Raw genomic sequence first — 25,145 nt, forward strand, 5'->3', positions numbered from 1 at the left:
AGCCATAAAAAGGAACAAAACTGAGTTATTTGTAGTGAGGTGGATGGACCTAGAGACTGTCATACAGAGTGAAGTAAGTCAGAAAGAGAAAAACAAGTACTGCATGCTAACACATATATATGGAATCTAAAAAAAAAAAAATGAAAAAACCCTACAAAACTTTCAAATGGGAGAAAAACCAATATGGTGGTTAAAAATATTGGGTGGGCCAAAAAGTGCCTTCAGTTTTTTAAGTAAAACTAGAAGACACATTTTTCATTTTCACCAAGAACTTTATTGAACAACATAGTCACCCTTTTGTTCTACTACCTTCTGCCATTTTTCAGGCAACTTCATAATTCCATCTTCCCCAAACTTTTTATCTTTTTGAGCAAAAAACTGTACCAGGTGCCTTTTACAGTCTTCCACAGAATTGAAATTTTTTCCATTAAGAGAATTGTGTTAAGACCAAAATAAATGGAAATCCAAAGGTGCAATGTCTGGTGAATATGGCAGATGAATCAGAACTTCCCAGCCAAGCTGTAACAGTTTTTGCCTTGTCATCAAAGAAACGTGTGGTCTTGCGTTATACTGATGCAAGATTATGCGTTTTCTGTTGACTAATTCTGGACACTTTTCTTCGAGTGCCACTTTCATTTTGGTTAATTAGGAGCAGTACTTGTTGGAATTAATCGTTTTGTTTTTGGGTAGGAGTTCATAATAGAAGACTCCCTTCCAATCCCACCATATACACAACATCATTTGCTTTGGATGAAGACTGGCCTTCGGTGTGGTTGGTGCTGCTTCATTTCTCTCACCCCACAATCTCTTCTGTTCCACATTATTGTACAGTATCCACTTTTCAAAGCTCGTCACAATTTGTTTTAAAAATGGAAAGTTTTCATTACATTTCAGTAGAGAATCCCAAGCGGAAATATGCTCAAGAAGGTTTTTTTTGCTTAACTTATGTGGAACCCAAACATCAGAGCGATTCATATAACCAAGCTGGTGCAAATGATTTTCAAAACTTGATTTGGGTGTCTTGAGTATGTCAGCTATCTTTCACGTGGTATAACATTGATTTTTTTCAATTATTGTTTTGATTTGATCACTATCAACTTCAACTGGTCTACCTGACCGTGGAACATTGATCAGTGAGAAATCTCCAACGTGAAACTTGACAAACCACTTTGGACACATTTGATCAGTCACAGCACCTTCTCCATACACTGCACAAATCTTTCTTTTTGCGTTTCAGTTGCATTTTTACCTTTCTTGAAATAATAAAGCCTAATATGCCAAAAATGTTGTTTTTCTTCCATCTTCAATAGTAAAATGGCTACATAAAGATTCACCAATTTTGATGTCTTTTTATAAATGCATGCTGATATGACAGCTGTAACATACAATCTAAAAAAAATGTTTCAAATGAAGTTAAAGACAACTAAGTGCTACTAGAGCCATCTTATGGAAAAATCCAAACGAACGTTTTGGCCCACCTAATATCATAAATATTATAGATTTTAATTTTCTAATCCGGAGTTTACTTGAAAACATTTTAGGACTTATTTTAGAAAGTACATAAAAATTAAATTATAATCACTGTCACCCACCTCCTAGAGAAATGGAAATAAAAACAAAAATAAACAAATGGGACCTAATGAAACTTAAAAGCTTTTGCAGACCAAAGGAAACCATAAACAAAATGAAAAGACAACCCTCAGAATGGGAGAAAATATTTGCAAACAAAGCAACTGACAAAGGATTAATCTCCAAAATATACGTGCAACTCGATATCAAAAAAACAAACAACCCGATCCAAAAATGGGCAGAAGACCTAAACAGACATTTCTCCAAAGAAGATATACAGATCGCCAACAAACACATGAAAGGATGCTCAGCCTCACTAATCATGAGAGAAATACAAATCAAAACTACAATGAGGTATCACCTCACACCAGTCAGAATGGCCATCATCAAAAAATCTATGAACGATAAATGCTGGAGAGGGTGTGGAGAGAAGGGAACCCTCTTGCACTGTTGGTGGGAATGTGAATTGATACAACCACTGTGGAGAACAGTACGGAGGTTCCTTAAAAAACTGAAAATAGAACTACCATATGACCCAGCAATCCCACTGCTGGGCATATACTCTGAGAATATAATAATTCAAAAAGAGTCATGTACCACAGTGTTCACTGCAGCACTATTTACAATAGACAGGACTTGGAAGCAACCTAAGTCTCCACCAACAGATGAATGGATAAAGAAGATGTGGCACATATATACAATGGAATACTACTCAGCCATAAAAGGAAACAAAATTGAGTTATTTGTAGTGAGGTGGATGGACCTAGAGTCTGTCATTCAGAGTGAAGTAAGTCAGAAGAGAAAAACAAATACCGTATGCTAACACATATATATGGGATCTAAAAAAAAAATGGTTCTAAAGAACCTAGGGGCAGGACAGGAACAAAGATGCAGACTTGAGGACACAGGGAGGGGGAAGGGTAAGCTAGGATGAAGTGAGAGAGTGGCATGGACATATATACTCTACCAAATGTAACATAGATAGCCAGTGGGAAGCAGCCGCATAAGCACAGGAAGATCAGCTCGTTGCTTTGTGACCACCTAGAGGGGTAGGATAGGGAGGGTGAGAGGGAGACGCAAGAGGGAGGAGATATGGGGATATATGTATACGTATAGCTGATTCACTTTGTTATACAGCAGAAACTAACACAACATTTTAATGCAATTATACTCCAATAAAGATGCTAAAAAAGTTTTTTTTAAATAAAAATATATAAATAAAAAGAAAATTTGTTTAAAATATTGATTACTTCAATTTAAAGATTAGTTTGGAAGGATGTTATGTCAAAAATTCCACTAGATGGTGCTCTTTTAACATCCTTACAGGAAAACTGACGAAGTTTGAATTTGTAGCTGATGCCTGACTCAGCTAATTTAATGGTAACAAAACCAAATTAGTGCATCTGACTCAGAATTCCCTTGGATATAAAAAGCAAAGGATATAATCTAAGAACAGTATAATTGTGATAACTAATTGGTGAAGACTACTTTTGTTAGCAGTGGAAAAATACCATGATTACTTTCAAGGAAAACATTCTGGGAATATTATATTGTGCTCTTTAGAAAATAAGACTTTATACAATGTGAACATTGGGAAATTTTAGACACTATCAAGTTTTACTTAATAAGTAATTGCTGAGACTTCCGGGTAAGATGGCGGAAGAGTAAGACGCGGAGATCACCTTCCTCCCCACGGATACACCAGAAATACAGCTACACGTGGAACAACTCCTACAGAACACCTACTGAACGCTGGCAGAAGACCCCAGACCTCCCAAAAGGCAAGAAACTCCCCACATACCTGGGTAGGGCAAAGCGGAGAGATCCCCACACAGAGGATCGGTGCCTAGCGGCACTCACCAGCCCGAGAGGCTTGTCTGCTCGCCCGCCGGGGCGCGCAGCGCTGGAAGCTGAGGCTCGGGCTTCGGTCAGAGCGCAGGGAGAGGACTGGGGCTGGCGGCGAGAACTCAGCCTGAAGGGGGCTAATGTGCTAGCCGGGAGGGAGTCCGGGAAAACTCTGGAGCTGCCGAAGAGTCAAGAGACTTTTTCTTCCCTCTTGGTTTCCTGGTGCGCGAGGAGAGGGGATTAAGAGCGCTGCTTAAAGGGGCTCCACAGACGGGCGCGAGTCGCGACTGAAAGCGCGGAGCCCAGTGACAGGCGTGGGACGCTGGGGCTGCTGCTGCCGCCGCCAAGAAGCCTGTGTGCGAGCGCAGGTCACTGCCCACACCGCCCTTCCGGGAGCCTGTGCAGCCCGCCACTGCCGGGGTCCCGGGATCCAGGGGCGGCTTCCCTGGGAGAACGCACGGTGCGCCTCGGGCTGCTGCAACGTCACGCCGACCTCTGCCGCTGCAGGCTCGCCCCGCACTCCGTGCCCCTCCCTCCCGCCCGGCCTGAGTGAGCCAGAGTCCCCGAAGCGGCTGCTCCTTTAACCCTGTCCTGTCTGAGCAAAGAACAGACGCCCTCCGGCGACCTACACGCAGAGGCGGGGCCAAATCCAAAGCTGAGACCCAGGAGCTGTGAGAACAAAGAAGAGAAAGGGAAACCTCTCCCAGCAGCCTCAGAAGCAGCGGATTAAAGCTCCACAATCAACTTGATGTACCCTGCATCTGTGGAATACATGAATAGACAACACATCATCCCAAATTGAGGAGCCAGGAGTCAGTGCTGTGCCTTTGAGGTGGGAGAGCCAACTTCAGGACACTGGTCCACAAGAGACCTCCCAGCTCCACATAATATCAAACGGCGAAAATCTTCCAGAGATCTCCATCTCAACACCAGCACCCAGCTTCACTCAACGACCAGCAAGCTACAGTGCTGGACACCCTAAGCCAAACAACTAGCAAGACAGGAACACAACGCCACCCATTAGCAGAGAGGTGGCCTAAAATCATAAAAAGTCCACAGACACCCCAAAACACACCACCAGACGTGGACCTGCCCACCAGAAAGACAAGATCCAGCCTCATCCACCAGAACACAGGCACTAGTCCCCTCCACCAGGAAGCCTACACAACCCACTAAACCAACCTTAGCCACTGGGGACAGACACCAAAAACAACGGGAACTACGAACCTGCAGCCTGCAAAAAGGAGACCCCAAACACAGTAACATAAGCAAAGTGAGAAGACAGAAAAACACACAGCAGGAGAAGGAGCAAGATAAAAACCCACCAGACCTAACAAATGAAGAGGTAATAGGCACTCTACCTGAAAAAGAATTCAGAATAATGATGGTAAAGATGATCCAAGATTCTATTTCCCAGATCCAAAATCTTGGAAATAGAATAGACAAAATGCAAGAAACAGTTAACAAGGACCTAGAAGAACTAAAGATGAATCAAGCATCGATTAAAAACACAATAAATGAAATAAAAAATACTCTAGATGGGATCAATAGCAGAATAACTGAGGCAGAAGAACGGATAAGTGAGGTGGAAGATAAAATAGTGGAAATAACTGCTGCAGAGCAAAATAAAGAAAAAAGAATGAAAAGAACAGAGGACAGTCTCAGAGACCTCTGGGACAACATTAAACGCACCAACATTCGAATTATAGGGGTTCCAGAAGAAGAAGAGAAAAAGAAAGGGACTGAGAAAATATTTGAAGAGATTATAGTTGAAAACTTCCCTAATATGGGAAAGAAAATAGTTAATCAAGTCCAGGAGGCACAGAGAGTCCCATACAGAATAAATCCAAGGAGAAATACGCCAAGACACATATTAATCAAACTGTCCAAAATTAAACACAAAGAAATCATATTAAAAGCAGCAAGGCAAAAACAACAAATAACACACAAGGGAATCCCCATCAGGTTAACAGCTGATCTTTCAGCCGAAACTCTGCAAGCCAGAAGGGACTGACAGGACATATTTAAAGTGATGAAGGAGAAAAACCTGCAACCAAGATTACTCTACCCAGCAAGGATCTCATTCAGATTTGATGGAGAAATTAAAATGTTTACAGACAAGCAAAAGCTGAGAGAGTTCAGCACCACCAAACCAGCTTTACAACAAATGCTAAAGGAACTTCTCTAGGCAAGAAACACAACAGAAGTAAAAGACTTACAATAACGAACCCAAAACAATTAAGAAAATGGGAATAGGAACATACATATTGATAATTACCTTAAATGTAAGTGGACTAAATGCTCCCACCGAAAGACACAGATTGGCTGAATGGATACAAAAACAAGACCCATATATATGCTGTCTACAAGAGACCCACTTCAGACCTAGAGACACATACAGACTGAAAGTAAGGGGATGGAAAAAGATATTCCATGCAAATGGAAACCAAAAGAAAGCTGGAGTAGCAATTCTCATATCAGACAAAATAGACTTTAAAATAAAGACTATTAGAAGAGACAAAGAAGGACACTACATAACGATAAAGGGATCGATCCAAGAAGAAGATAGAACAATTGTAAATTTTTATGCACCCAACATAGGAGCACCTCAATACATAAGGCAAATACTAACAGCCATAAAAGGGGAAATCGACAGTAACACAATCATAGTAGGGGACTTTAACACCCCACTTTCACCAATGGACAGATCATCCAAAATGAAAATAAATAAGGAAACACAAGCTTTAAATGATACATTAAACAAGATGGACTTCATTGATATTTATAGGACATTCCATCCAAAAACAACAGAATACACATTTTTCTCAAGTGCTCATGGAACATTCTCCAGGATAGATCATATCTTGGGTCACAAATCAAGCCTTGGTAAATTTAAGAAAATTGAAATTGTATCAAGTATCTTTTCCGACCACAATGCTATGAGACTAGATATCAATTACAGGAAAAGAGCTGTAAAAAATACAAACACATGGAGGCTAAACAATACACTACTTAATAACGAAGTGATCACTGAAGAAATCAAAGAGGAAATTAAAAAAACCTAGAAACAAATGACAGTGGAGACACGACGACCCAAAACCTATGGGATGCAGCAAAAGCAGTTCTAAGAGGGAAGTTTATAGCAATACAATCCCACCTTAAGAAACAGGAAACATCTCGAATAAACAACCTAACCTTGCACCTAAAGCAATTAGAGAAAGAAGAACAAAAACATCCCAAAGTTAGCAGAAGGAAAGAAATCATAAAAATCAGATCAGAAATAAATGAAAAAGAAATGAAGGAAACGATAGCAAAGATCAATAAAACTAAAAGCTGGTTCTTTGAGAAGATAAACAAAATTGATAAACCATTAGCCAGACTCATCAAGAAAAAAAGGGAGAAGACTCAAATCAATATAATTAGAAATGAAAAAGGAGAAGTAACAACTGACACTGCAGAAATACAAAAGATCATGAGAGACTATAAGCAACTCTATGCCAATAAAATGGACAACCTGGAAGAAATGGACAAATTCTTAGAAATGCACAACCTGCCAAGACTGAATCAGGAAGAAATAGAAAATATGAATAGACCAATCACAAGCACTGAAATTGAAACTGTGATAAAAAATCTTCCAACAAACAAAAGCCCAGGACCAGAGGGCTTCACAGGCGAATTCTATCAAGCATTTAGAGAAGAGCTAACACCTATCCTTCTGAAACTCTTCCAAAATATAGCAGAGGGAGGAACACTCCCAAACTCATTCTACGAGGCCACCATCACCTTGATACCAAAACCAGACAAGGATGTCACAAAGAAAGAAAACTACAGGCCAATATCACTGATGAACATAGATGCAAAAATCCTCAACAAAATACTAGCAAACAGAATCCAACAGCACATTAAAAGGATCATACACCATGATCAAGTGGGGTTTATTCCAGGAATGCAAGGATTCTTCAATATACGCAAATCAATCAACGTGATACACCATATTAACAAACTGAAGGAGAAAAACCATATGATCATCTCAATAGATGCAGAGAAAGCTTTCGACAAAATTCAACACCCATTTATGATAAAAACCCTGCAGAAAGTAGGCATAGAGGGAACTTTCCTCAACATAATAAAGGCCATATATGACAAACCCACAGCCAGCATCGTCCTCAATGGTGAAAAACTGAAACCATTTCCACTAAGATCAGGAACAAGACACGGTTGCCCACTCTCACCACTCTTATTCAACCTAGTTTTGGAAGTTTTAGCCACAGCAATCAGAGAAGAAAAGGAAATAAAAGGAATTCAAATTGGAAAAGAAGAAGTAAAGCTGTCACTGTTTGCAGATGACATGATACTATACATAGAGAATCCTAAAGATGCTACCAGAAAACTACTAGAGTTAATCAATGAATTTGGTAAAGTTGCAGGATACAAAATTAATGCACAGAAATCTCTGGCATTCCTATATACTGATGATGAAAAATCTGAAAGTGAAATCAAGGAAACACTCCCATTTACCATTGCAACAAAAAGAATAAAATATCTAGGAATAAACCTACCTAAGGAGACAAAAGACCTGTATGCAGAAAATTATAAGACACTGATGAAAGAAATTAAAGATGATACAAATAGATGGAGAGATGTACCATGTCCTTGGATTGGAAGAATCAACATTGTGAAAACGACTCTACTACCCAAAGCAATCTACAGGTTCAATGCAATCCCTATCAAACTACCACTGGCATTTTTCACAGAACTAGAACAAAAAATTTCACAATTTGTATGGAAACACAAAAGACCCCGAATAGCCAAAGCAATCTTGAGAACGAAAAATGGAGCTGGAGGAATCAGGCTCCCTGACTTCAGACTATACTACAAAGCTACAGTAATCAAGACAGTATGGTACTGGCACAAAAACAGAAAGATAGATCAATGGAACAGGATAGAAAGCCCAGAGTTAAACCCACGGACATATGGTCACCTTATCTTTGATAAAGGAGGCAGGAATGTACAGTGGAGAAAGGACAGTCTCTTCAATAAGTGGTGCTGGGAAAACTGGATAGGGACATGTAAAAGTATGAGATTAGATCACTCCCTAACACCATACACAAAAATAAGCTCAAAATGGATTAAAGACCTAAATGTAAGGCCAGACACTATCAAACTCTTAGAGGAAAACATAGGCAGAACACTCTATGACATAAATCACAGCAAGATCCTTTTTGACCCACCTCCTAGAGAAATGGAAATAAAGACAAAAATAAACACATGGGACCTAATGAAACTTCAAAGCTTTTGCACAGCAAAGGAAACCATAAACAAGACCAAAAGACAACCCTCAGAATGGGAGAAAATATTTGCAAATGAAGCAACTGACAAAGGATTAATCTCCAAAATTTATATGCAGCTCAATAACAAAAAAACAAACAACCCAATCCAAAAATGGGCAGGACTTAAATAGACATTTCTCCAGAGAAGATATACAGATCGCCAACAAACACATGAAAGGATGCTCAACATCACTAATCATTAGAGAAATGCAAATCAAAACCACAATGAGGTATCACCTCAGACTGGTCAGAATGGCCATCATCAAAAAATCTAGAAACAATAAATGCTGGAGAGGGTGTGGAAAAAAGGGAACACTCTTGCACTGCTGGTGGGAATGTGAATTGGTACAGCCACTATGGAGAACGGTATGGAGGTTCCTTAAAGAACTAAAAATAGAACTACCATATGACCCAGCAATCCCACTACTGGGCATATACCCTGAGAAAACCATAATTCAAAAAGAGACATGTACCAAAATGTTCATAGCAGCCCTATTTACAATAGCCCGGAGATGGAAACAACCTAAGTGTCCATCATCGGATGAATGGATAAAGAAGATGTGGCACATATATACAATGGAATATTACTCAGCCATAAAAAGAAACGAAATTGAGCTATTTGTAATGAGGTGGATAGACCTAGAGTCTGTCATACAGAGTGAAGTAAGTCAGAAAGAGAAAGACAAATACTGTATGCTAACACATATATATGGAATTTAAGAAAAAAAAATGTCATGAAGAACATAGGGGTAAGACAGGAATAAAGACACAGACCTAGTAGAGAATGGACTTGAGGATATGGGGAGGGGGAAGGGTAAGCTGTGACAAAGTGAAAGAGCGGCATGGACATATATACACTACCAAACGTGAGGTAGATAGCTAGTGGGAAGCAGCCACATAGCACAGGGCGATCAGCTCGGTACTTTGTGACCGCCTGGAGGGGTGGGATAGGGAGGGTGGGAGGGAGACGCAAAAGGGAGGGGATATGGAAACATATGTATATGTATAACTGATTAAATTTGTTATAAAGCAAAAAAATAAAATAAAAAAAAATAAGTAATTGCTGAGTTTATAAAATTTAATAAGTTTAATAAAAAACACACTACTGATATACATGAGGCTCAAATTTGCCAATAGCCTTTTTGTAATTAAAATCTATCCTCCATCTGTGACACTATGAGTGAATTATATATGTAATATAATATAACACAAAAATGAATTATATATATAGGAAGCACATACGCTATCTCTACATGACACAGACATTACTTATTAAAATATTGGAGCATATTAAAACTTCTATATCACATTCATGTGTGTGCATGTGTATGCAGACTGAGAGGCAAGGGATTTGTTTGCTCATAGCCCCACATACATGCCTATGCTGTTAGTAACAGCATATCTTATCAACATTGATAGAAGTACATAAACTTAGAAAACAGGTTTACATATAGTTTGTTAAATATCCATTTATAGGTTAGCATATTTCCAGGTAAGTAGTTTTAAATAAAGAATGCAGAGACAAACTGTGATTAAAACAGCAAAAAATAGAATATGTGGAGGTGACTGTTTGGTTTATTTATGGATCAGTTAAGATTCTTACCAGGAATTATGTTACACCGTGATGATAAAAGCATATGCTAGAACAGGAAGCATTCATATACTGCAAAAGTACAAAAATAATGTGGACGCTTGTTGAGTTGATGAACCCTCATTAACAATGAATCTTTATTTTAATATTGAAGCTGTGTGTGTTTAAGTAGTTGTTAAGTGTTGACATGAACTTAATTTTCTAAATAAAAGCATATTACTGGTAACATAAGTTTTGAGTGTGGTAGTAATGCTTTTGTTATTAAAATCTATTCTATTAAAGTGACTTCAATATCAAAAAAACAAACAAAACAAAAAACAAACAAAAAAACCCCAAAATCTATAAAAAAAAAAAGGTTCTGATGAACCTAGTGGCAGGACAGGAATAAAGATGCAGATGTAGAGAACGGACTTGAAGACATGGGGAGGGGGAAGGGTAGGCTGGGACAAAGTGAGAGAGTGGCATGGACATATATACACTACCAAATGTAAAATAGATAGCTAGTGGGAAGCAGCTGCATAGCACAGGGAGATCAACTCAGTGCTTTGTGTCCACCTAGAGGGGTGGGATAGGGAGGGTGGGAGGGAGACACAAGAGGGAGGGGATATGGGGATATATGTATACGTATAACTGATTCACTGTTTTACAGCAGAAACTAACACAGCATTGTAAAGCAAATTTACTCCAATAAAGATGTTAAAAAAAATGACTTCAGTTAGATATCTCTTAGTAGGTGAATCAAAAGACCTTGTAAGGACTCACCAATAGCTAAATTTCATTGAGTTTTCTCAGTTTTTATCTTTCTTAACATCTCTACAATTTTTATATTGTTGCCCACCTCTTCTTGCTATAAATCCTTCTTGGATTTCTTTGTCATCCCACTCCAAGCACACGGGTTCCTGTCCTAGGCTTCCTACCTCATGTCCGTTTGGCTTTTCCCTAACTGAGAACGTTTCCTCACTGTTCTATTCTTGGCCTGCCTTTCTTTCTTTATGTTCCTTTATTCCTGTGTCATCTACACATTGAATGTAGCTAATTGCTTCTGTGTAGGAAGCTCTTAAGTGTTCATCTCTTGTCCTGGACTCTCACTGGGGTTTCATTTCTTAATTTCTAACTATTTCCAGACAAATTACACTGTGTCCTGGATATTTCCCCCTAGATTGCAAATCTCATGGAATCAAGCAAAAACTGAACTCCTTATCATCTCCTATTAAAGCAATGCCTCATTTTTATATTTCAGCTATTATGAATGACAAAATCTTGGAATTATTTTATTTATCTTATCCACTATAGTTAGTTTCCAAGGCTCATAAATTCTCCATTTCATCCATGCCTTTCTATTCGTTTAAACTGCCGTGACCTAGTTGAGATCCATAGTTGCCACCTGCTTTAATCTCAACAATGACGTCCTGGTGCTCTCTAACTCTGGACTGTCCCACCCCACTCCATCCTGGTCAGTGCCTCCTATCTGTATGTTTCAGGTTATTTGCATTTAACAGATAGTTTGGGTAGAGTAGGCAAAACAGAGTGACAGCGACCGGCCTTAGAACTGCACACTGAGGTGCTTAGGCTCTGGGAAAGGGCTTCACAGAAGCGGCAACACACATAGGGTCACACAGCCTCCAATGCAGCCAATGGTTCACAAAGGGAGGATAGAGAATAGAAGCAGGAAATCGAGACAGTGGTCTATATTCAATAGTCCAGAGATGCTAAGAATTCATATCTGGGAGGTCTTTCCAATCCTGTCTAAGGCTCAGGAATGGAGAGGCTGCACTGAACAAAGGAGGGGAGTGGTATCATGTGCTATCATGTGGCTCCTGTGCACAGGACCATTAAGAGCAGACCTCAGCACTTTATCTGGGAAGCCTGTCTTCTGCAGCCTTCATCTTGACCCACCTCGCATTTCACTGCCTGACCTGTTCTTGACTAACCTTGATCCTTGGACTCTAAATATTTATAGACTGACAGTTGCTGCCAGTCCTGACACTTAATCTGATCTCTGGCCCTGAGTCTGGCTTCTTTCCTCACCCACAGTTTGCATTTACTCCCTTTGATGATACGGCTTTCCTCTCAGCCAAACATCTCCCTGGGCACAGACTCAACTGCAGGTCCTGACTCAGCTCTCCACAGAGAAGAATATATACAGAACTGTTAATTAGGTATAAGATTGTTAGATAATGAAAGAGAGAAAAGAGAGCTCCAAGGTATTTCGGAGGTAGTTATTCTAGGAAGTGGATATAACCCCAAGGATTGAGTGAGCAAAGGGGCAGACTTGGAAACTTAGGAGTCCTCGAGATGAAACACGGACCTCTGAGGAGGCTGTGTCTCCAAGTTGGGAGAAGCATACTTAGGAGGAGGAACGATGAGGTTGGTTCTGATGTCTCTGAGATGGTGAGATGATACTGATTCTGCAAGTTGCTGAAAATGCAGGGCAGATTCAGATGTTGCTGTTGGCTGAAGAAGGGTTGCTGGGGTGACAAAACAGAAGGAAGTAGCCAGGCAGCTTCATGGGGAGCAAACATAAAGGAACAAGCCTCTTCTTCCCCTTCCAGCCCCTCTAGGGTCCCCTTTTGGCAAAACCTAAATAGGAGTCAGCTGCCAATGCCCAATGTGGTTTGCAATGTGCCCCAGCACCATAGAGCTGCAAATTGAAGGGTAGGTTTGGAGCTGATTGGCAATAATTCAGTACTGGGGCAGGTATGCCTTTTCTTCCTGCCACAAATATGTGAGTGTCTACCTTGTTCTAGGCACACAGGATAGAACAATGAACAAAACAATAATAATATTTTCTCCTCGAGTAGCTGACATTATATTATATTATATTATATTATATTCTTACATTATAATGAGGAAAGATAGGTGGACAAAAAATAAGTAAAAAACATAGCATGTCAGGTGGTAAGTGCTCTGAGGAAAGGTAAAGCAGGGAAGGTGATAGGAGAGCTGAGGGGTGGGAAGGGCAGGTATCAAGGTTAACCAGGCTGTTCAAGGAAGGGCTGAGAAAATGACACAGAGTAAACAAAGATGGAGGGACTGAGTCACGAAAATATGTAAGGAAAGAGCTTCTAGATAAGGGTAGGGAGGAGGGGAAGGCCGATTGTATAGGGCCTTATCTGCCATCAGAAGGGGTGTGGCCATTACCATGGTGATATGGGCAGCATATTAGCAGCTTTGGAGCACAAAAGTGACATGATCTCATATGTTTTTGAAGGATCCTTCTGGGTGCTCTTTTGAAATTAGATTCTCCTCCCTGGATTCATCTTGGCCCAGCCATCAGGAACCTAATTCTGGGTCTAGAGTCTGATACTGACCCCAGATAGCTGAGGTGCATATCAAAGGAATGATTTTAGTGAGCCCAGACTCTTGCATCTTCCCATACATAGAAAAGTGCTAAATTCTTTAACTTGAGATAGCTACTTTTCTTTTATTAACAGTAATCTTTTGATGTTCCGACTACTTGGTCTTTTGTCGCAAAAACTCCTATATATACTGGCTCTCCCCTTTGCCTCTTTGGAACTGTTTCTTAGAGTTATCTGAGATGCTGTGTCCCAGGCTTGAAGTCCTCAGAATGTCTGTCGAATTCTCAACTTTTAGGTTGTGCACTTTTTTTTCAGTCAACAAATATTTTACCAAGTATCCTGTGTAGGGATATTAAAGAACCATGTGGAATCTCTTAACTTCAGGTTCATCTGATCCTCAGGTGTATCCGTTATTGGACCCCGAATTAGCAGAGCCTTTAAAAATATTGTTTCAAGATAATTATATTGTTACATTCATAGAAAGTTGCAAAAAAATTTCAAGGAGTTCCCACATCCGGTTCAGCCAGTGCTCCCCAAAGGTAACATCCTGAAATACCAAAACCAGGAAATAAATATATGGGTACCATTCATGGTACCAATGCTTATTCAGATTTCACCAGTTTTATGTGCACTCATTTGTGTGTGTGTGTACAGTTTTATGCAATTATATGTAATCACTACCACAATCAAGATGCAGAAGTGTTCCAAAAACATAAGGTCCTTTCCTTCTATCCATTTGTAGCCACACCTATCCCTCCACCCCATACCTAACCCTTGGCAACTTCTAATCTGTTCTCTATTTCTATAATTTTGTTATTTCAAGAATTTTTTATAAATGGAATCATAGTTTTCACTCAGCTTAATTCTCCTGGGATCCATCCAAGTTGTTCCATGTATCAACAGTTTATTCCTTTCATTGCTGAGTAGTATTCCATGTTATGGGTGTACAGCATAGTTTAACCATTCATCTGTAGGAAAACATTTGGATTGTTTCCAGTTTTTGACCATCATGAATGAAGCTGTTATGAACATTCATGTACGAGTTTTTGTGTGAACACATATGTCCCTTTCTCTGGGATAAATGTCCAGGAGCATAATTGCTAGTTCAGATGGTAGGTGCATATTTATTTTATTATTAGTTTTTAGAAACTGCTAAACTGTTTTCCAGAGTGACTATGCCATCTCACTTTCCCACCACTGATGCATAAATGATCCAGTTTCTCCACATCCTCACTAACATTTTGAGTTATCACTTATTCTTTTTATAGCCATTCTGATAGGTATGTAGTGGTAGATCATTTGTGGTTTTAGCCATTTCCCCAATGGCTAATGATGTTGAGCACATTTTCATGTGCTTATTTGCCACCTGTATATCCTTTTCAGGAAATGTCTGTTCAATTCTTTTGGCTGACTTTTGAGAATTCACATATGTTTGTATATCAATTCTCCACCAAGATTGGGACCTTGCTCACAAACTTCAGTTGGCTGTAATTCTAGGAAGAGCAATTCATCCATGTGCATATGCAGTTTGCCGAAGCATTATAAAAGAATATCCACTATAATGATATTTCCAGGACATCTCTCTTTACCAGTTCAGAAGAATAAATTAAGTTTACATCTTCCTTTTTTTTTAATGTTCCAAGTATACAGCATATAGTTGAATGTAATGAAACTCAGTCTCCTTGGTTCAAAATCTCCAAAGCTGATTTGTTTTAGACTAAAAGCATTTCAATTAGTATGAGTAAGAGAAGTGTTATTATACTTGGTTCGTAGTTATCTTCTTACTTTATTTAGACAGATTTCTTATTTTGGGAAAAAAGATACATGCTCACTGTAAAAAAATTTTTAAGCTTGAGAGAACAGAGAAAATACATATTATCCGAAGTCTCATTATCTAGGTAGAGATAATCACCATTAACATTTGGTGAGCATACATCTAGATTTCTTTCTGTATATATATTCTCTGCACACTTAAAACACAACCACAAGTTATATAATTGATATATTATTCTGCACCTTGTTTCTCATAAGTGTATATCACTGACTTCTTTCCTTATTAGTATAGATCTTCATCATTTTTAAAACTTGTATAGTAACTCATTGTGTGTGTGTGTTTACTTAACCATGTTCCCTATAATGGACATTTAGATTGTTTCTAATTTTTTGCTGTTATAAACAATGCTTTAATGAATGTGCTTGTGGGATAGCTTGTTGAATATTTATAGTTATTTTCTTAGAGTAAATCTCAAGAAGTGGGATTGCTGAGCTAAGTCATATGCATATGTATGTGTACATATATATATGTCAGTTTGTACATGTTTACAAACTGCCTTTTAGAAAGATCGTGTTGATTTAAATTTTCACATACACTACCTGGGTAAGGTTCTTGTAAATTTCTTAATATTTTCCTTGTGTCTCCCTTCTAACAAATTTCTCTCTTTTATTTTTTTCTTAAGGATTGGAACACATATATCCAAATAACTTTTGATTGTTTATAATTTTTAAACTGTTAACTGAGATAGGAGTGCAGGGCTTTATGAGGCTAGGTCAGGAAAAGTCCTGTAGAATGGCCATCTTCTAGAGCTCTTCCTCCAAAAAACCTTTCAGGAACGTGGTGTACTTCAATGGCTTTGTTATCTGAACATCTAGCTTAGTTCCACAATAGTGACCTCACATGGGGAATGATAAGGACAAGCAGCACGGCAATGACATTTACTTGTGGACAGAGGAATTACAATTAGGAGGGAAAAAAATGTCCAAGATTACTACCAGTATACCCAAACTTCAAAGATAGAAAGCTGTAGCATGTAGACTAAACACAATATAGCAAGTCCTACTTACAAAGTTGGAGATTTATTGCACAGGTGGATGATATTGCAGTTTGGGGTCACTCAAATGCTTTTCTTTTCTTTTTTTTTTGTTTGATCAAACAATGAAGTATAGCATTTTAATTAGAATCTGGAGGGAAAAAAACCTTCCACTGGCACATTCCCAAATTTGAAACTCCAACATCTTGGTAGTCCTTGGGTTTATTTTTCAAGGTTCAACAGATAATTGGTTTAATGGTTTAATAAGTATACCTATCTTTTATATGATGACATTAATATATTTTTTGCTTACAAACTTCCTCAGACGGATTAAGCAACAGGAGGGCTATACCTTTTAGTAATTAGGAAACGTGTTCATGATACAGCCCCTAACACTAGATAAGAATTCAGTTACAACATGTGTCTTCTTTTTTATTTCCAACAGTTTCTCAGAATTTTTCTCATTGTTTTCTTTAGCAAATAAAAGCTGATACTTCTAAAATGTCAGCAGCACACTCTCCCTCACCCAATTCCACAGTACTTTCATGGATTGTAGAAAACTAGTGTGAAGTGTTTGCAGGACACTTAAGGCATATTTTTGGAGTGAGTTCTAGAAGTTCCTGTACTTTAAATTTATGGTGCTAGATATAACAGTGGAATTTTCTAGCTACTGTATATCTGGCTTCTTATTAATAATAGTACAGTAGCAAAATACCTGATTATAGAAAGCTTTTCCTTTTTCTAGGCATTTTAGCTTCTATTAATTTCTCTGTTCAGGTATCCTGAAGTGGATTTCCAATGTCATTAGCCAAATGCAAGAGGAGCAGGTGGGATGGTGGAGTGGAGTCAGCCAGAAGTAACAGGTTCCATCTGTTTCTGCAGAAAATTAGTTGTGTCACCTTGGCCGAATCCCTAGCATTGCAGCTTCATTATCTTAAAGACCGAGAGACTGAATTGTGACATAATAAAGGCCCTTCAAATATGAGATTATATAAAAATAATTCATAAACTCATGTAAATATAAGATTTTACACTGTATTTGCCAGGCATTCTACTTGCAAAGGAAAACCTTTAAACCTTAAAAAGTCTGGATGACTATACACAAAATGTGCTAAAATGATACAAGAATTAATAGTCATCATTTGTCATGCAGAAAGAAAAAGTTTAAACTACACCCCTACATCTTAAATCCTTAAGAGGTTTATTAATTATAGTTCTCCAAACTTCACATCCAGCGTCTCTGTGACCTCAGGCCTTTGGCCCTATTTCTATATAAGACCAAACGCGGGGGTGGGAGTGGGTCTGAAAGCGCTCTATTAAGGTCAGCCATTCTGTGTAAGCTCAGGGGTATCTAAGTATTTTTTAGAAGGCGCTCCGCAGCTTCCGGACGGGTTGACTCTCTAAAGGATGAAAGGCGGCTCCGTCTACATAACTTGACCAAAAAAGAGTGTGATCTCAGACGCAGGGAAGGGGGCGTGGAATTACAACCCAGAGTTTACTCTTTACTTCCCTCTCTGGAACGGCGCGTCCTCGCCAAGCGCTCGGAGGACCGGGCGGGGCAGTTACAGGCACCGAGACATTCAGGGGGGTCGGACCCAGGAAGCCGGCAATGCCCGGGCTCTGCCTGTACCTGCAAACCTGTAATAATAAGTGGGCGCTCCATGGGACCACCTCGGGACGCCTCCAGCCTAACAGGGAAGAAGCTAGAATAGGACGCCTGCTTTACTTAGGTTTAGGACCTCCCCGCCCGGGTGGGGGCGTGTCTCCTCGCTTAGGGGCGGGGCGTTCCTGGCCCGGAGTAACCACTGCGACCCCTAGCGCCCCGTCCTCGTCTCCACTCCCGGCTCCGGACTGCCGGCTGGGCGGGGTCGTAAAACGCCTGGGAACTCCAGGTACCCGTCCCGTTGCCAGGCGATGGGGGGAGGAGGAGGGGCTGAGGAGAAAGAGGAGCGGCGCTCGGCCCGACCGGGGAACGCGTAGAAGAGGCGGCCGCGCAGCCGCCCTACCACCTTTCGGGCCCTCGCGCTCCGACCCAACCCTGGAGCCTGAGCTGCGCATGCGTCGCGCGAGCTGCCGCCTCCGCCTCTAGTAGGGCCCGCGGCGGGGCTGAGCGTCCGGACTCGCGGTCGGAGCCGCCCAGGAGCCAGTTCGCGGGAGGGCAGGCGCACGAAGAAGGAGCGCCGCGTCCACCGCGGCTGAGAAAAATGGTGTTCGAGTCGGTGGTCGTGGACGTGTTGAACCGCTTCTTGGGGGACTATGTGGTGAACCTGGACAAGTCCCAGCTCAATCTGGGCATCTGGGCAGGTAACGAGACCGCCGCTGCCCCTCCATTTCGCCTCCCTCCCGGGATCCAGTTGCCGGAGCCCGGCCCTGCCTCCGTGGGGCCTCGGGCCCCTCGCTGCCACCTGCCGCCGCCCTCGTTTGGGTCAGATTACATAGAGCCGGGCGGCAGTTGCGGGGCCTCCGCCGGCAAGTTATTTTTTTGCCGGAGGGGAGTGGGGTCTCGGGTGCGGGATGAAAAGGGCCCCCTTTTTCCGCTGAGGGGACCCGCAGTGGACTCCAGGGGTCTGGACTTCACATTCCACAGAGGCGCCCTTTTCTGCCTCTCGCGGTCCGGTTTCAGCTGTGCTGGGCGAGGGGCGGCCACGAGACACACCTGGACTTGGTCTGGTGCCTGTCATTCCCCCCCCCTCCTTGGGTTGTGACGGAGGCCCCGGGCAGCCCACGGAGTGTCGCACGCCGCCTCGCACGTGAAAGCAAGGTGCTGTGACCGAAGACGCCCTCTTCCTTCCTCGCCCAGTCTCCGGGTACCGCTAAACCGTGCTGGTTTCTCGGCTCCCCTTTCCGGCCTCACCACCTGGAGTCCCGGTGACTCGCCTGGGTTCGGCTGATAACACAGAGTGAAAACTCCTGGTCATAATTACTCGAACTGTTTGTTGTGCAAGACCTGACCCAGCAGGGTGTCACGCTTGTTAAGGCTTTGGGGTTTTGTGGATAACAGTGAGTTACTGAATTTTTTAAGAAACTAGGTGCGCTGTGCAGCATCTCAGACCTACAAAAGACGGGAATGAACCTGTCCTTAGGTTGCTGAGATGGTGAAGGACCGACGCTTTACTTTGTGTCCGTTTATTCTGGTGCGCTTCCTTATTTGGAGTTTCATTTTTAGTGCTTCCACTGTTTTTGTGTTATACTTTTATCTATTTTAAACACTCATTAGAAATTAGATTCCTTTTCTTTATGAAATGCGTCTCCCAGGCCAAAGCTAGAGTTAATTTTTGTGTGTGAGTAGTATATTGTTTCTTTTTTTTAAATTTTACTGTTCTTGAATATGCCTCTGCAGCCTTCTTCTAAAGTACTTATTTATCTTAATATTTCTCCTTTATGAAATAGTGTAAATAGATAATTTAGTTTGATAAAGAAAACCTCTTGTTACTACTGTTGGCATCTAGTACCTTGATAGAGAGTGGGACTACAAGAACTAAGGACATAAATGCTAGCTCATCACTCTGACTAGTACCAGAAATTTGCAGATGGTTTAATCTGTGTTGCTTCTCATTTGCGAAATATAAATGATAAAACTGGTCTCCACCTACCTCATTAGGAAGCCTTGAGAACATTGTGTGGTGCTTTGACCTATACTGGAAAATGGCTTCTACATTCAAGGTGGAGGTTTGTGTGGAGTGTGATTTATCAACAAATTTGGTCATTTAAAATTTGCATACACTAAATTCACTCTTGTGATGTACAGTTCTGTCAGTCTTGACAAATGCAAGGAAGCAAGTATCCACCACCACAATCTTGATTCAGCAAAATTACACGAAGACCTCAAAATTTCCTCTGCTGCCCCTTTGTAGTCTCCCACCCAACCCCCATCCCTTCTCCTGGCAACCCCGATCTGTTTCCATCCCTACAGTTTCTAGAGTGCCGTATAAACGGAATTATGTGGTATGTAGCTTTTGGGGTCTGATTTCTTAATTTCACTCCTTTCACTTATACAAATGAATTTGAGAGGCATCCATGTGTTGCATGCATCAGTATTTCATTCCTATATTTTTGAGTAATATTTTATTGTATCGAAGTCCTGTAAATGTTTATCTGTTCCCCAGTTCAGGGACATTTCAGTTGTTGGTGATTATGAATAGAGCTACTGTAAACATTCATGTGTATGTTTTTGTGTGGACATAAATTTTTATTTCTTTTTGGGATTTCGAGGTTCCATGGTAAGGGAATACTTAATTTATATGAAACTATGGAACTGCTTTTCAAGTGGCTATACCATTTTGCTATCTCACTAGCACTGTATGGGTGTTTAGTTGCTCTACACTCTCACTAGCACTTAGTATTGTCATTTAAAACACTTTTCTTTTTTTTAGCTTTTCTAATAGGTAAATAGTGGTAAAGCATTGTGGTTTTCATTTGTATTTCCTTAGTGATTGAGGGCATCTTAGTGAGCATCTTTTCATGTTATTCCTTGCTGTTTGTATATTTCTGTTGGTGAAATGTCTGTTCAAATCTTACTCATTTTAAATTGGATTGTTTTTCTGTTGAGATTTAATTCACATACCATTAAATTCACCCTTTTAAAATGTACAATTCAGTGTTTTTTAGTATAGCCACAAAATAGTGCAACTGTCACCACCATCTAATTCCGGAACATTTTCAACACTCCAAAAATAAATCTTATACCTATAAACAGTCAGTACAGATTTATCCCCACCCTTCCTTTGGCAACCACTAATCTACTTTCTGTCTTCTGTGGATTTGCCAATTCTGGACATTTCATTTAACTGGAATCACAGGGACTTCCCTGGTGGCGCAGTGGTTAAGAATCCACTTGCCAACGCAGGGGACATGGGTTCAATCCCTGGTCCGGGCAGATCCCACCTGCCACGGGGCAGCTAAGCCCGTGTGCCACAACTACTGAGCCTGCACTCTAGAGCCCGCGAGCCACAACTACTGAAGCCCGCGCGCCTAGAGCCTGCGCTCTGCAACAAGAGAAGCCACCGCAATGACAAGTCCATGCACCGCAACGAAGAGTAGCCCCTGCTTCCCACAAGTAGAGAAAGCCCGCGCAGAGCAACAAAGACCCAACGCAGCCAAACATAAGTAAAATAAAATAACTAAATAAGTGGAATCACAATATACATGGCCTCTTTTTCTGGCTTCTTTCCCTTAATCTTATATTTTCAAGGTTCGTTTATATTGTAGCGTGTATCAGTATTTCATTCTTTTTTGTGACTAATATTCCATTATATGGATATAACTCATTTTGTTTATCCATTCATCAGTTGATGGACATTTAAATTATTATTTTTCCTTTTATGAGTAATGCTGCTGTGAACATTCATGTACAAGTTTTTCGTGAGCATATATTTTAAATGCTCTTGGGTATATACCTAGAAGTGGAATTTCTGAGTCATATGGTAACTTTTTTAGACTTTTTGAAGAACTTCCAAACTCTTTTCCAAAGTGTTTTTTTATTGTTGAGTATTGAAAGTTCTTTAAATATTATGGATACAAGTCCTTTGTAAGATACATGATTTAAAAATACTTTCTCTCAGTCTTTTCCAAGTCTACTTTCGCAAAATAAAAGTTTAAAATTTTGATCAATTCCAGTTTATCAAAAAATTTTTATGTCATGCCTTTTTTTTTTTTTTTTCCTTTTAATTTATTTTTGGCTATGTTGGGTCTTCATTGCAGTGCACAGGCTTCTCATTGCGGTGGCTTCTCTTGTTGTGGAGCACTGGCTCTGGGCACGTGGGCTTCAGTAGTTGTGGCTCAAAGGCTGTAGAGCACAGGCTCAGCAGTTGTGGCACATGGGCTTAGTTGCTCCACAGCATGTGGGATCTTACCCGACCAGGGCTCGAACCTGTGTCCTCTGCGTTGGCAGGCAGATTCTTAACCACTGCGCCACCAGAGAAGTCCCAATGTCTTGCTTTTTATGAGTCAGTTGTATCTGTGAAGTCTTTTCCTAACCCAAAGTCACAAAGATTTTCTCTGTTTTATTCCAGAAGTTTTATAATTTTATATTTTACATTTTTGTAAATGTAAAATTTCTGATCCATTTTTGTATAAAGTGCAGTATAGGTTGAAGGTTGGGGTTCCTTTGTTTGCATGTCGATACAAATGTCCAATTTTTCTAGCACAAGTTGCTTAAAAGAATATCCTTTCTCCATCGAATTATCTTTGAACGTTTGTAAAAAAATCAGTAGACTTTATATTTCGTGGGTTTATTTTTGAACTGTATCTGTTTCAACGATCTGTGTGTCCATCTGTTCACCTATACCATGTTTATCTTGATAACTGTAACTTTATAGTGTCTTGAAATCAGGTAGTGTGATCCCTCTAATTTTGGTGTTTACCACATTTAAAAAATAATGTGTTAGTGTTTTATGTATCAAAGTTGGTTATATTTTGTTAAATGAAGCTTTGAATCATAGCTAGAATTAAAAAAAATTCTTGGAGAATTTAAAAAGCAATAGCTTTTTTTTTTTTTTTTCGGTACGTGGGCCTCTCACTGTTGTGGCTTCTTCCGTTTCGGAGCACAAGCTCCAGACGCGCAGGCTCAGTGGCCATGGCTCACGGGCCCAGCCGCTCCGCGGCATGTGGGATCTTCCCGGACCAGGGCACGAACCCGTGTCCCCTGCATCACAGGCGGACTCTCAACCACTGCACCACCAGGGAAGCCCAAAGCAATACTTTTTTGATAAACTTAGAGGATTAAAAAATTCTTTGAAAATTTCAATAATAGAAGCTAAATGCTACATATGAAAAATGTTAAGATGATGGGCTTAATATTTTATGGTCTAATATCAGAAGGATCTGTTAGTTTTAAATGTATGGTTTTGCTAGGTTTCTGTGTAATAATCCAGCCAATTTCACTATTGGCATATGAATAGTATGAATTAGTATACAGGAGTTAAATAGATAGTTTCATATCTAATAATGGAAAATTTGTTTCAGAGATGGCTCTTTGGAAATTAGAATTCATTTTTCCTTAGAAACATTGTTACATATGAATGGAGTTTACAAAAACTAATTATAATGCAGCAGAACAGTGCTACTGTACTGGGTCCTGTGCAGTATGTAGACTGAGTGCCAGAAACATCTATTTTGTGGAAGGAGAAAGACGAATTGAGTTTTTTCTCAAACTCTTGGCAAATTCTGATGTTGGTAAAGTATACTTTTTATACAGTGTTATTTACACCCTTACACCCTTCCTGTGTATCACCTATTTAGGGAGGTGGTAATATTGATACTCCATAGACTTCAGCTGAAGTTCTCCTCCCTACTTTGCTAAACCATCTAGCATTTAATATTTCCTTCAAGAGCTAGGCTGCATCAGAATCAGTCATACATGCTTGTTAGAAATACAGATTTTTTTGGAACCACTTCCCAGACATTTATAATTCATTTATCTAGAGTAGGACACCAAAAAAGTTTTCTTTAAAACAAATGACACAGGAGATTGTGATGTACAACTGGGTGCATTTGAAGAGCACTTTCAGGGCAAAAAATACTAGAAATTCAGGGGCAGAAGTAATAGTAAGTGTGGCTTGTATGATAGAATTATCATTTGTAACATAGAACGTACCTCTTAATGTTATGGTTTTCCTTCTCACTTTCTCTTTGTTTGCTCCAGAATTACAGTACTTGGGCAAATAAAAAAATTTTGTTATGCCTGACATCTTTATGTAACATTAGAAACTCAGATTTCTTCTTCTTTTTCTTAAACTAACTTGCATATTCTGTTTTTGAAATGTTAATCTCTCAGTTTTCTCTTTATATATAGTCTTATATTCAGTGGCCTCTTAATGCATACCCCCAGTATAACAGTAACTCTATAGGAAGATGAAGATTCAGCCAGGGCACAGTTCCTGATTTTAAGAAGTCATTCTTCTGTGATAGGAATATACTGGGAAACCAAACAAATGATTGTCTAGTGGAATTACCAATTAAATATTGGTTTTTCTTTTATGTTCTTGTAACCGAACCAAATTTCCGTCTGCTTGCTGGCATGCAGTAAAGCCAATCTACTGACACCGGATTGTGGTAAAAGAAAGTGCAGCATTTATTGCAGGGCGCCAAGCAAGGAGTCCAGGGCGGCTAGTGCTTAAAAGACCTGAACTCTCCAAAGGCTTTCAGGGAAAGGTTTATAAAGACAGGGTGAAGGAGGGATTTGTGGGGTATGTGAACAGCTCGTGGACATTATTCTGATTGGTTGGTGGTGAGGTTATTGAGAGTCAGCATCATCAACCTGGAGGTTCCAACCAGTCTGGGGTCTCTGTGATTGTGGGCAGCATGCAGTTAACTTCTTCCACTTGGTGGGGGTTTCAGTCTCTGCAAAACAGCTCAAAGGACATGGCTCAGAATATTACCTATAGCTTTTGAGGAGGAACTAAAAGTCCTTGACTTTGTTAATGGCTAACTATTATTATTTTGTCTTGCTTGACTGTTTTCCTTTCTTTCTGCATTTTCTCACTTCTCTGATTAAATTTATTCTTTGACTAAAGTTTTTCTACAGACAAAAGGCAGGCAGAGGACATGGGTGGGTGTCTATCCTGGGAAGGCCTCATAGGGTCCTGCTTGGTTACATTCTAAGATACTTTCATAAAACTTTAGAGTTGAAAGGGAACATTTTATTATGACAGGTAGTCAAACATACATCAGTGCTACAAGATTTTACAGTCTATATCCATATACC

At 40.1% G+C, this 25,145-nt stretch overlaps 1 protein-coding gene across 3 annotated transcripts in view; it reads left to right on the plus strand.

Moving 5' to 3' along the window:
* The first annotated feature begins 18,404 nt into the window (after nt 1–18,404).
* The window catches only part of VPS13A (vacuolar protein sorting 13 homolog A), a 259,057-nt gene continuing 252,316 nt past the window's right edge, over nt 18,405–25,145 (plus strand). For 2 of the 3 annotated variants that reach the window (XM_082614124.1, XM_082614125.1), the window contains exon 1: nt 18,553–18,745. In XM_082614124.1, the coding sequence (XP_082470250.1) occupies nt 18,646–18,745 (100 nt within the window). In that variant the 5' untranslated portion in view covers nt 18,553–18,645. Of the gene's footprint in view, nt 18,746–25,145 lie in introns of all 3 variants that reach the window. The other variant, XM_082614126.1, reaches the window with a different exon arrangement.

This window comes from Mesoplodon mirus, assembly GCF_964341445.2.
Source record: "Mesoplodon mirus genome assembly, chromosome: 1".
NCBI classification, from domain to species: domain Eukaryota; kingdom Metazoa; phylum Chordata; class Mammalia; order Artiodactyla; family Ziphiidae; genus Mesoplodon; species Mesoplodon mirus.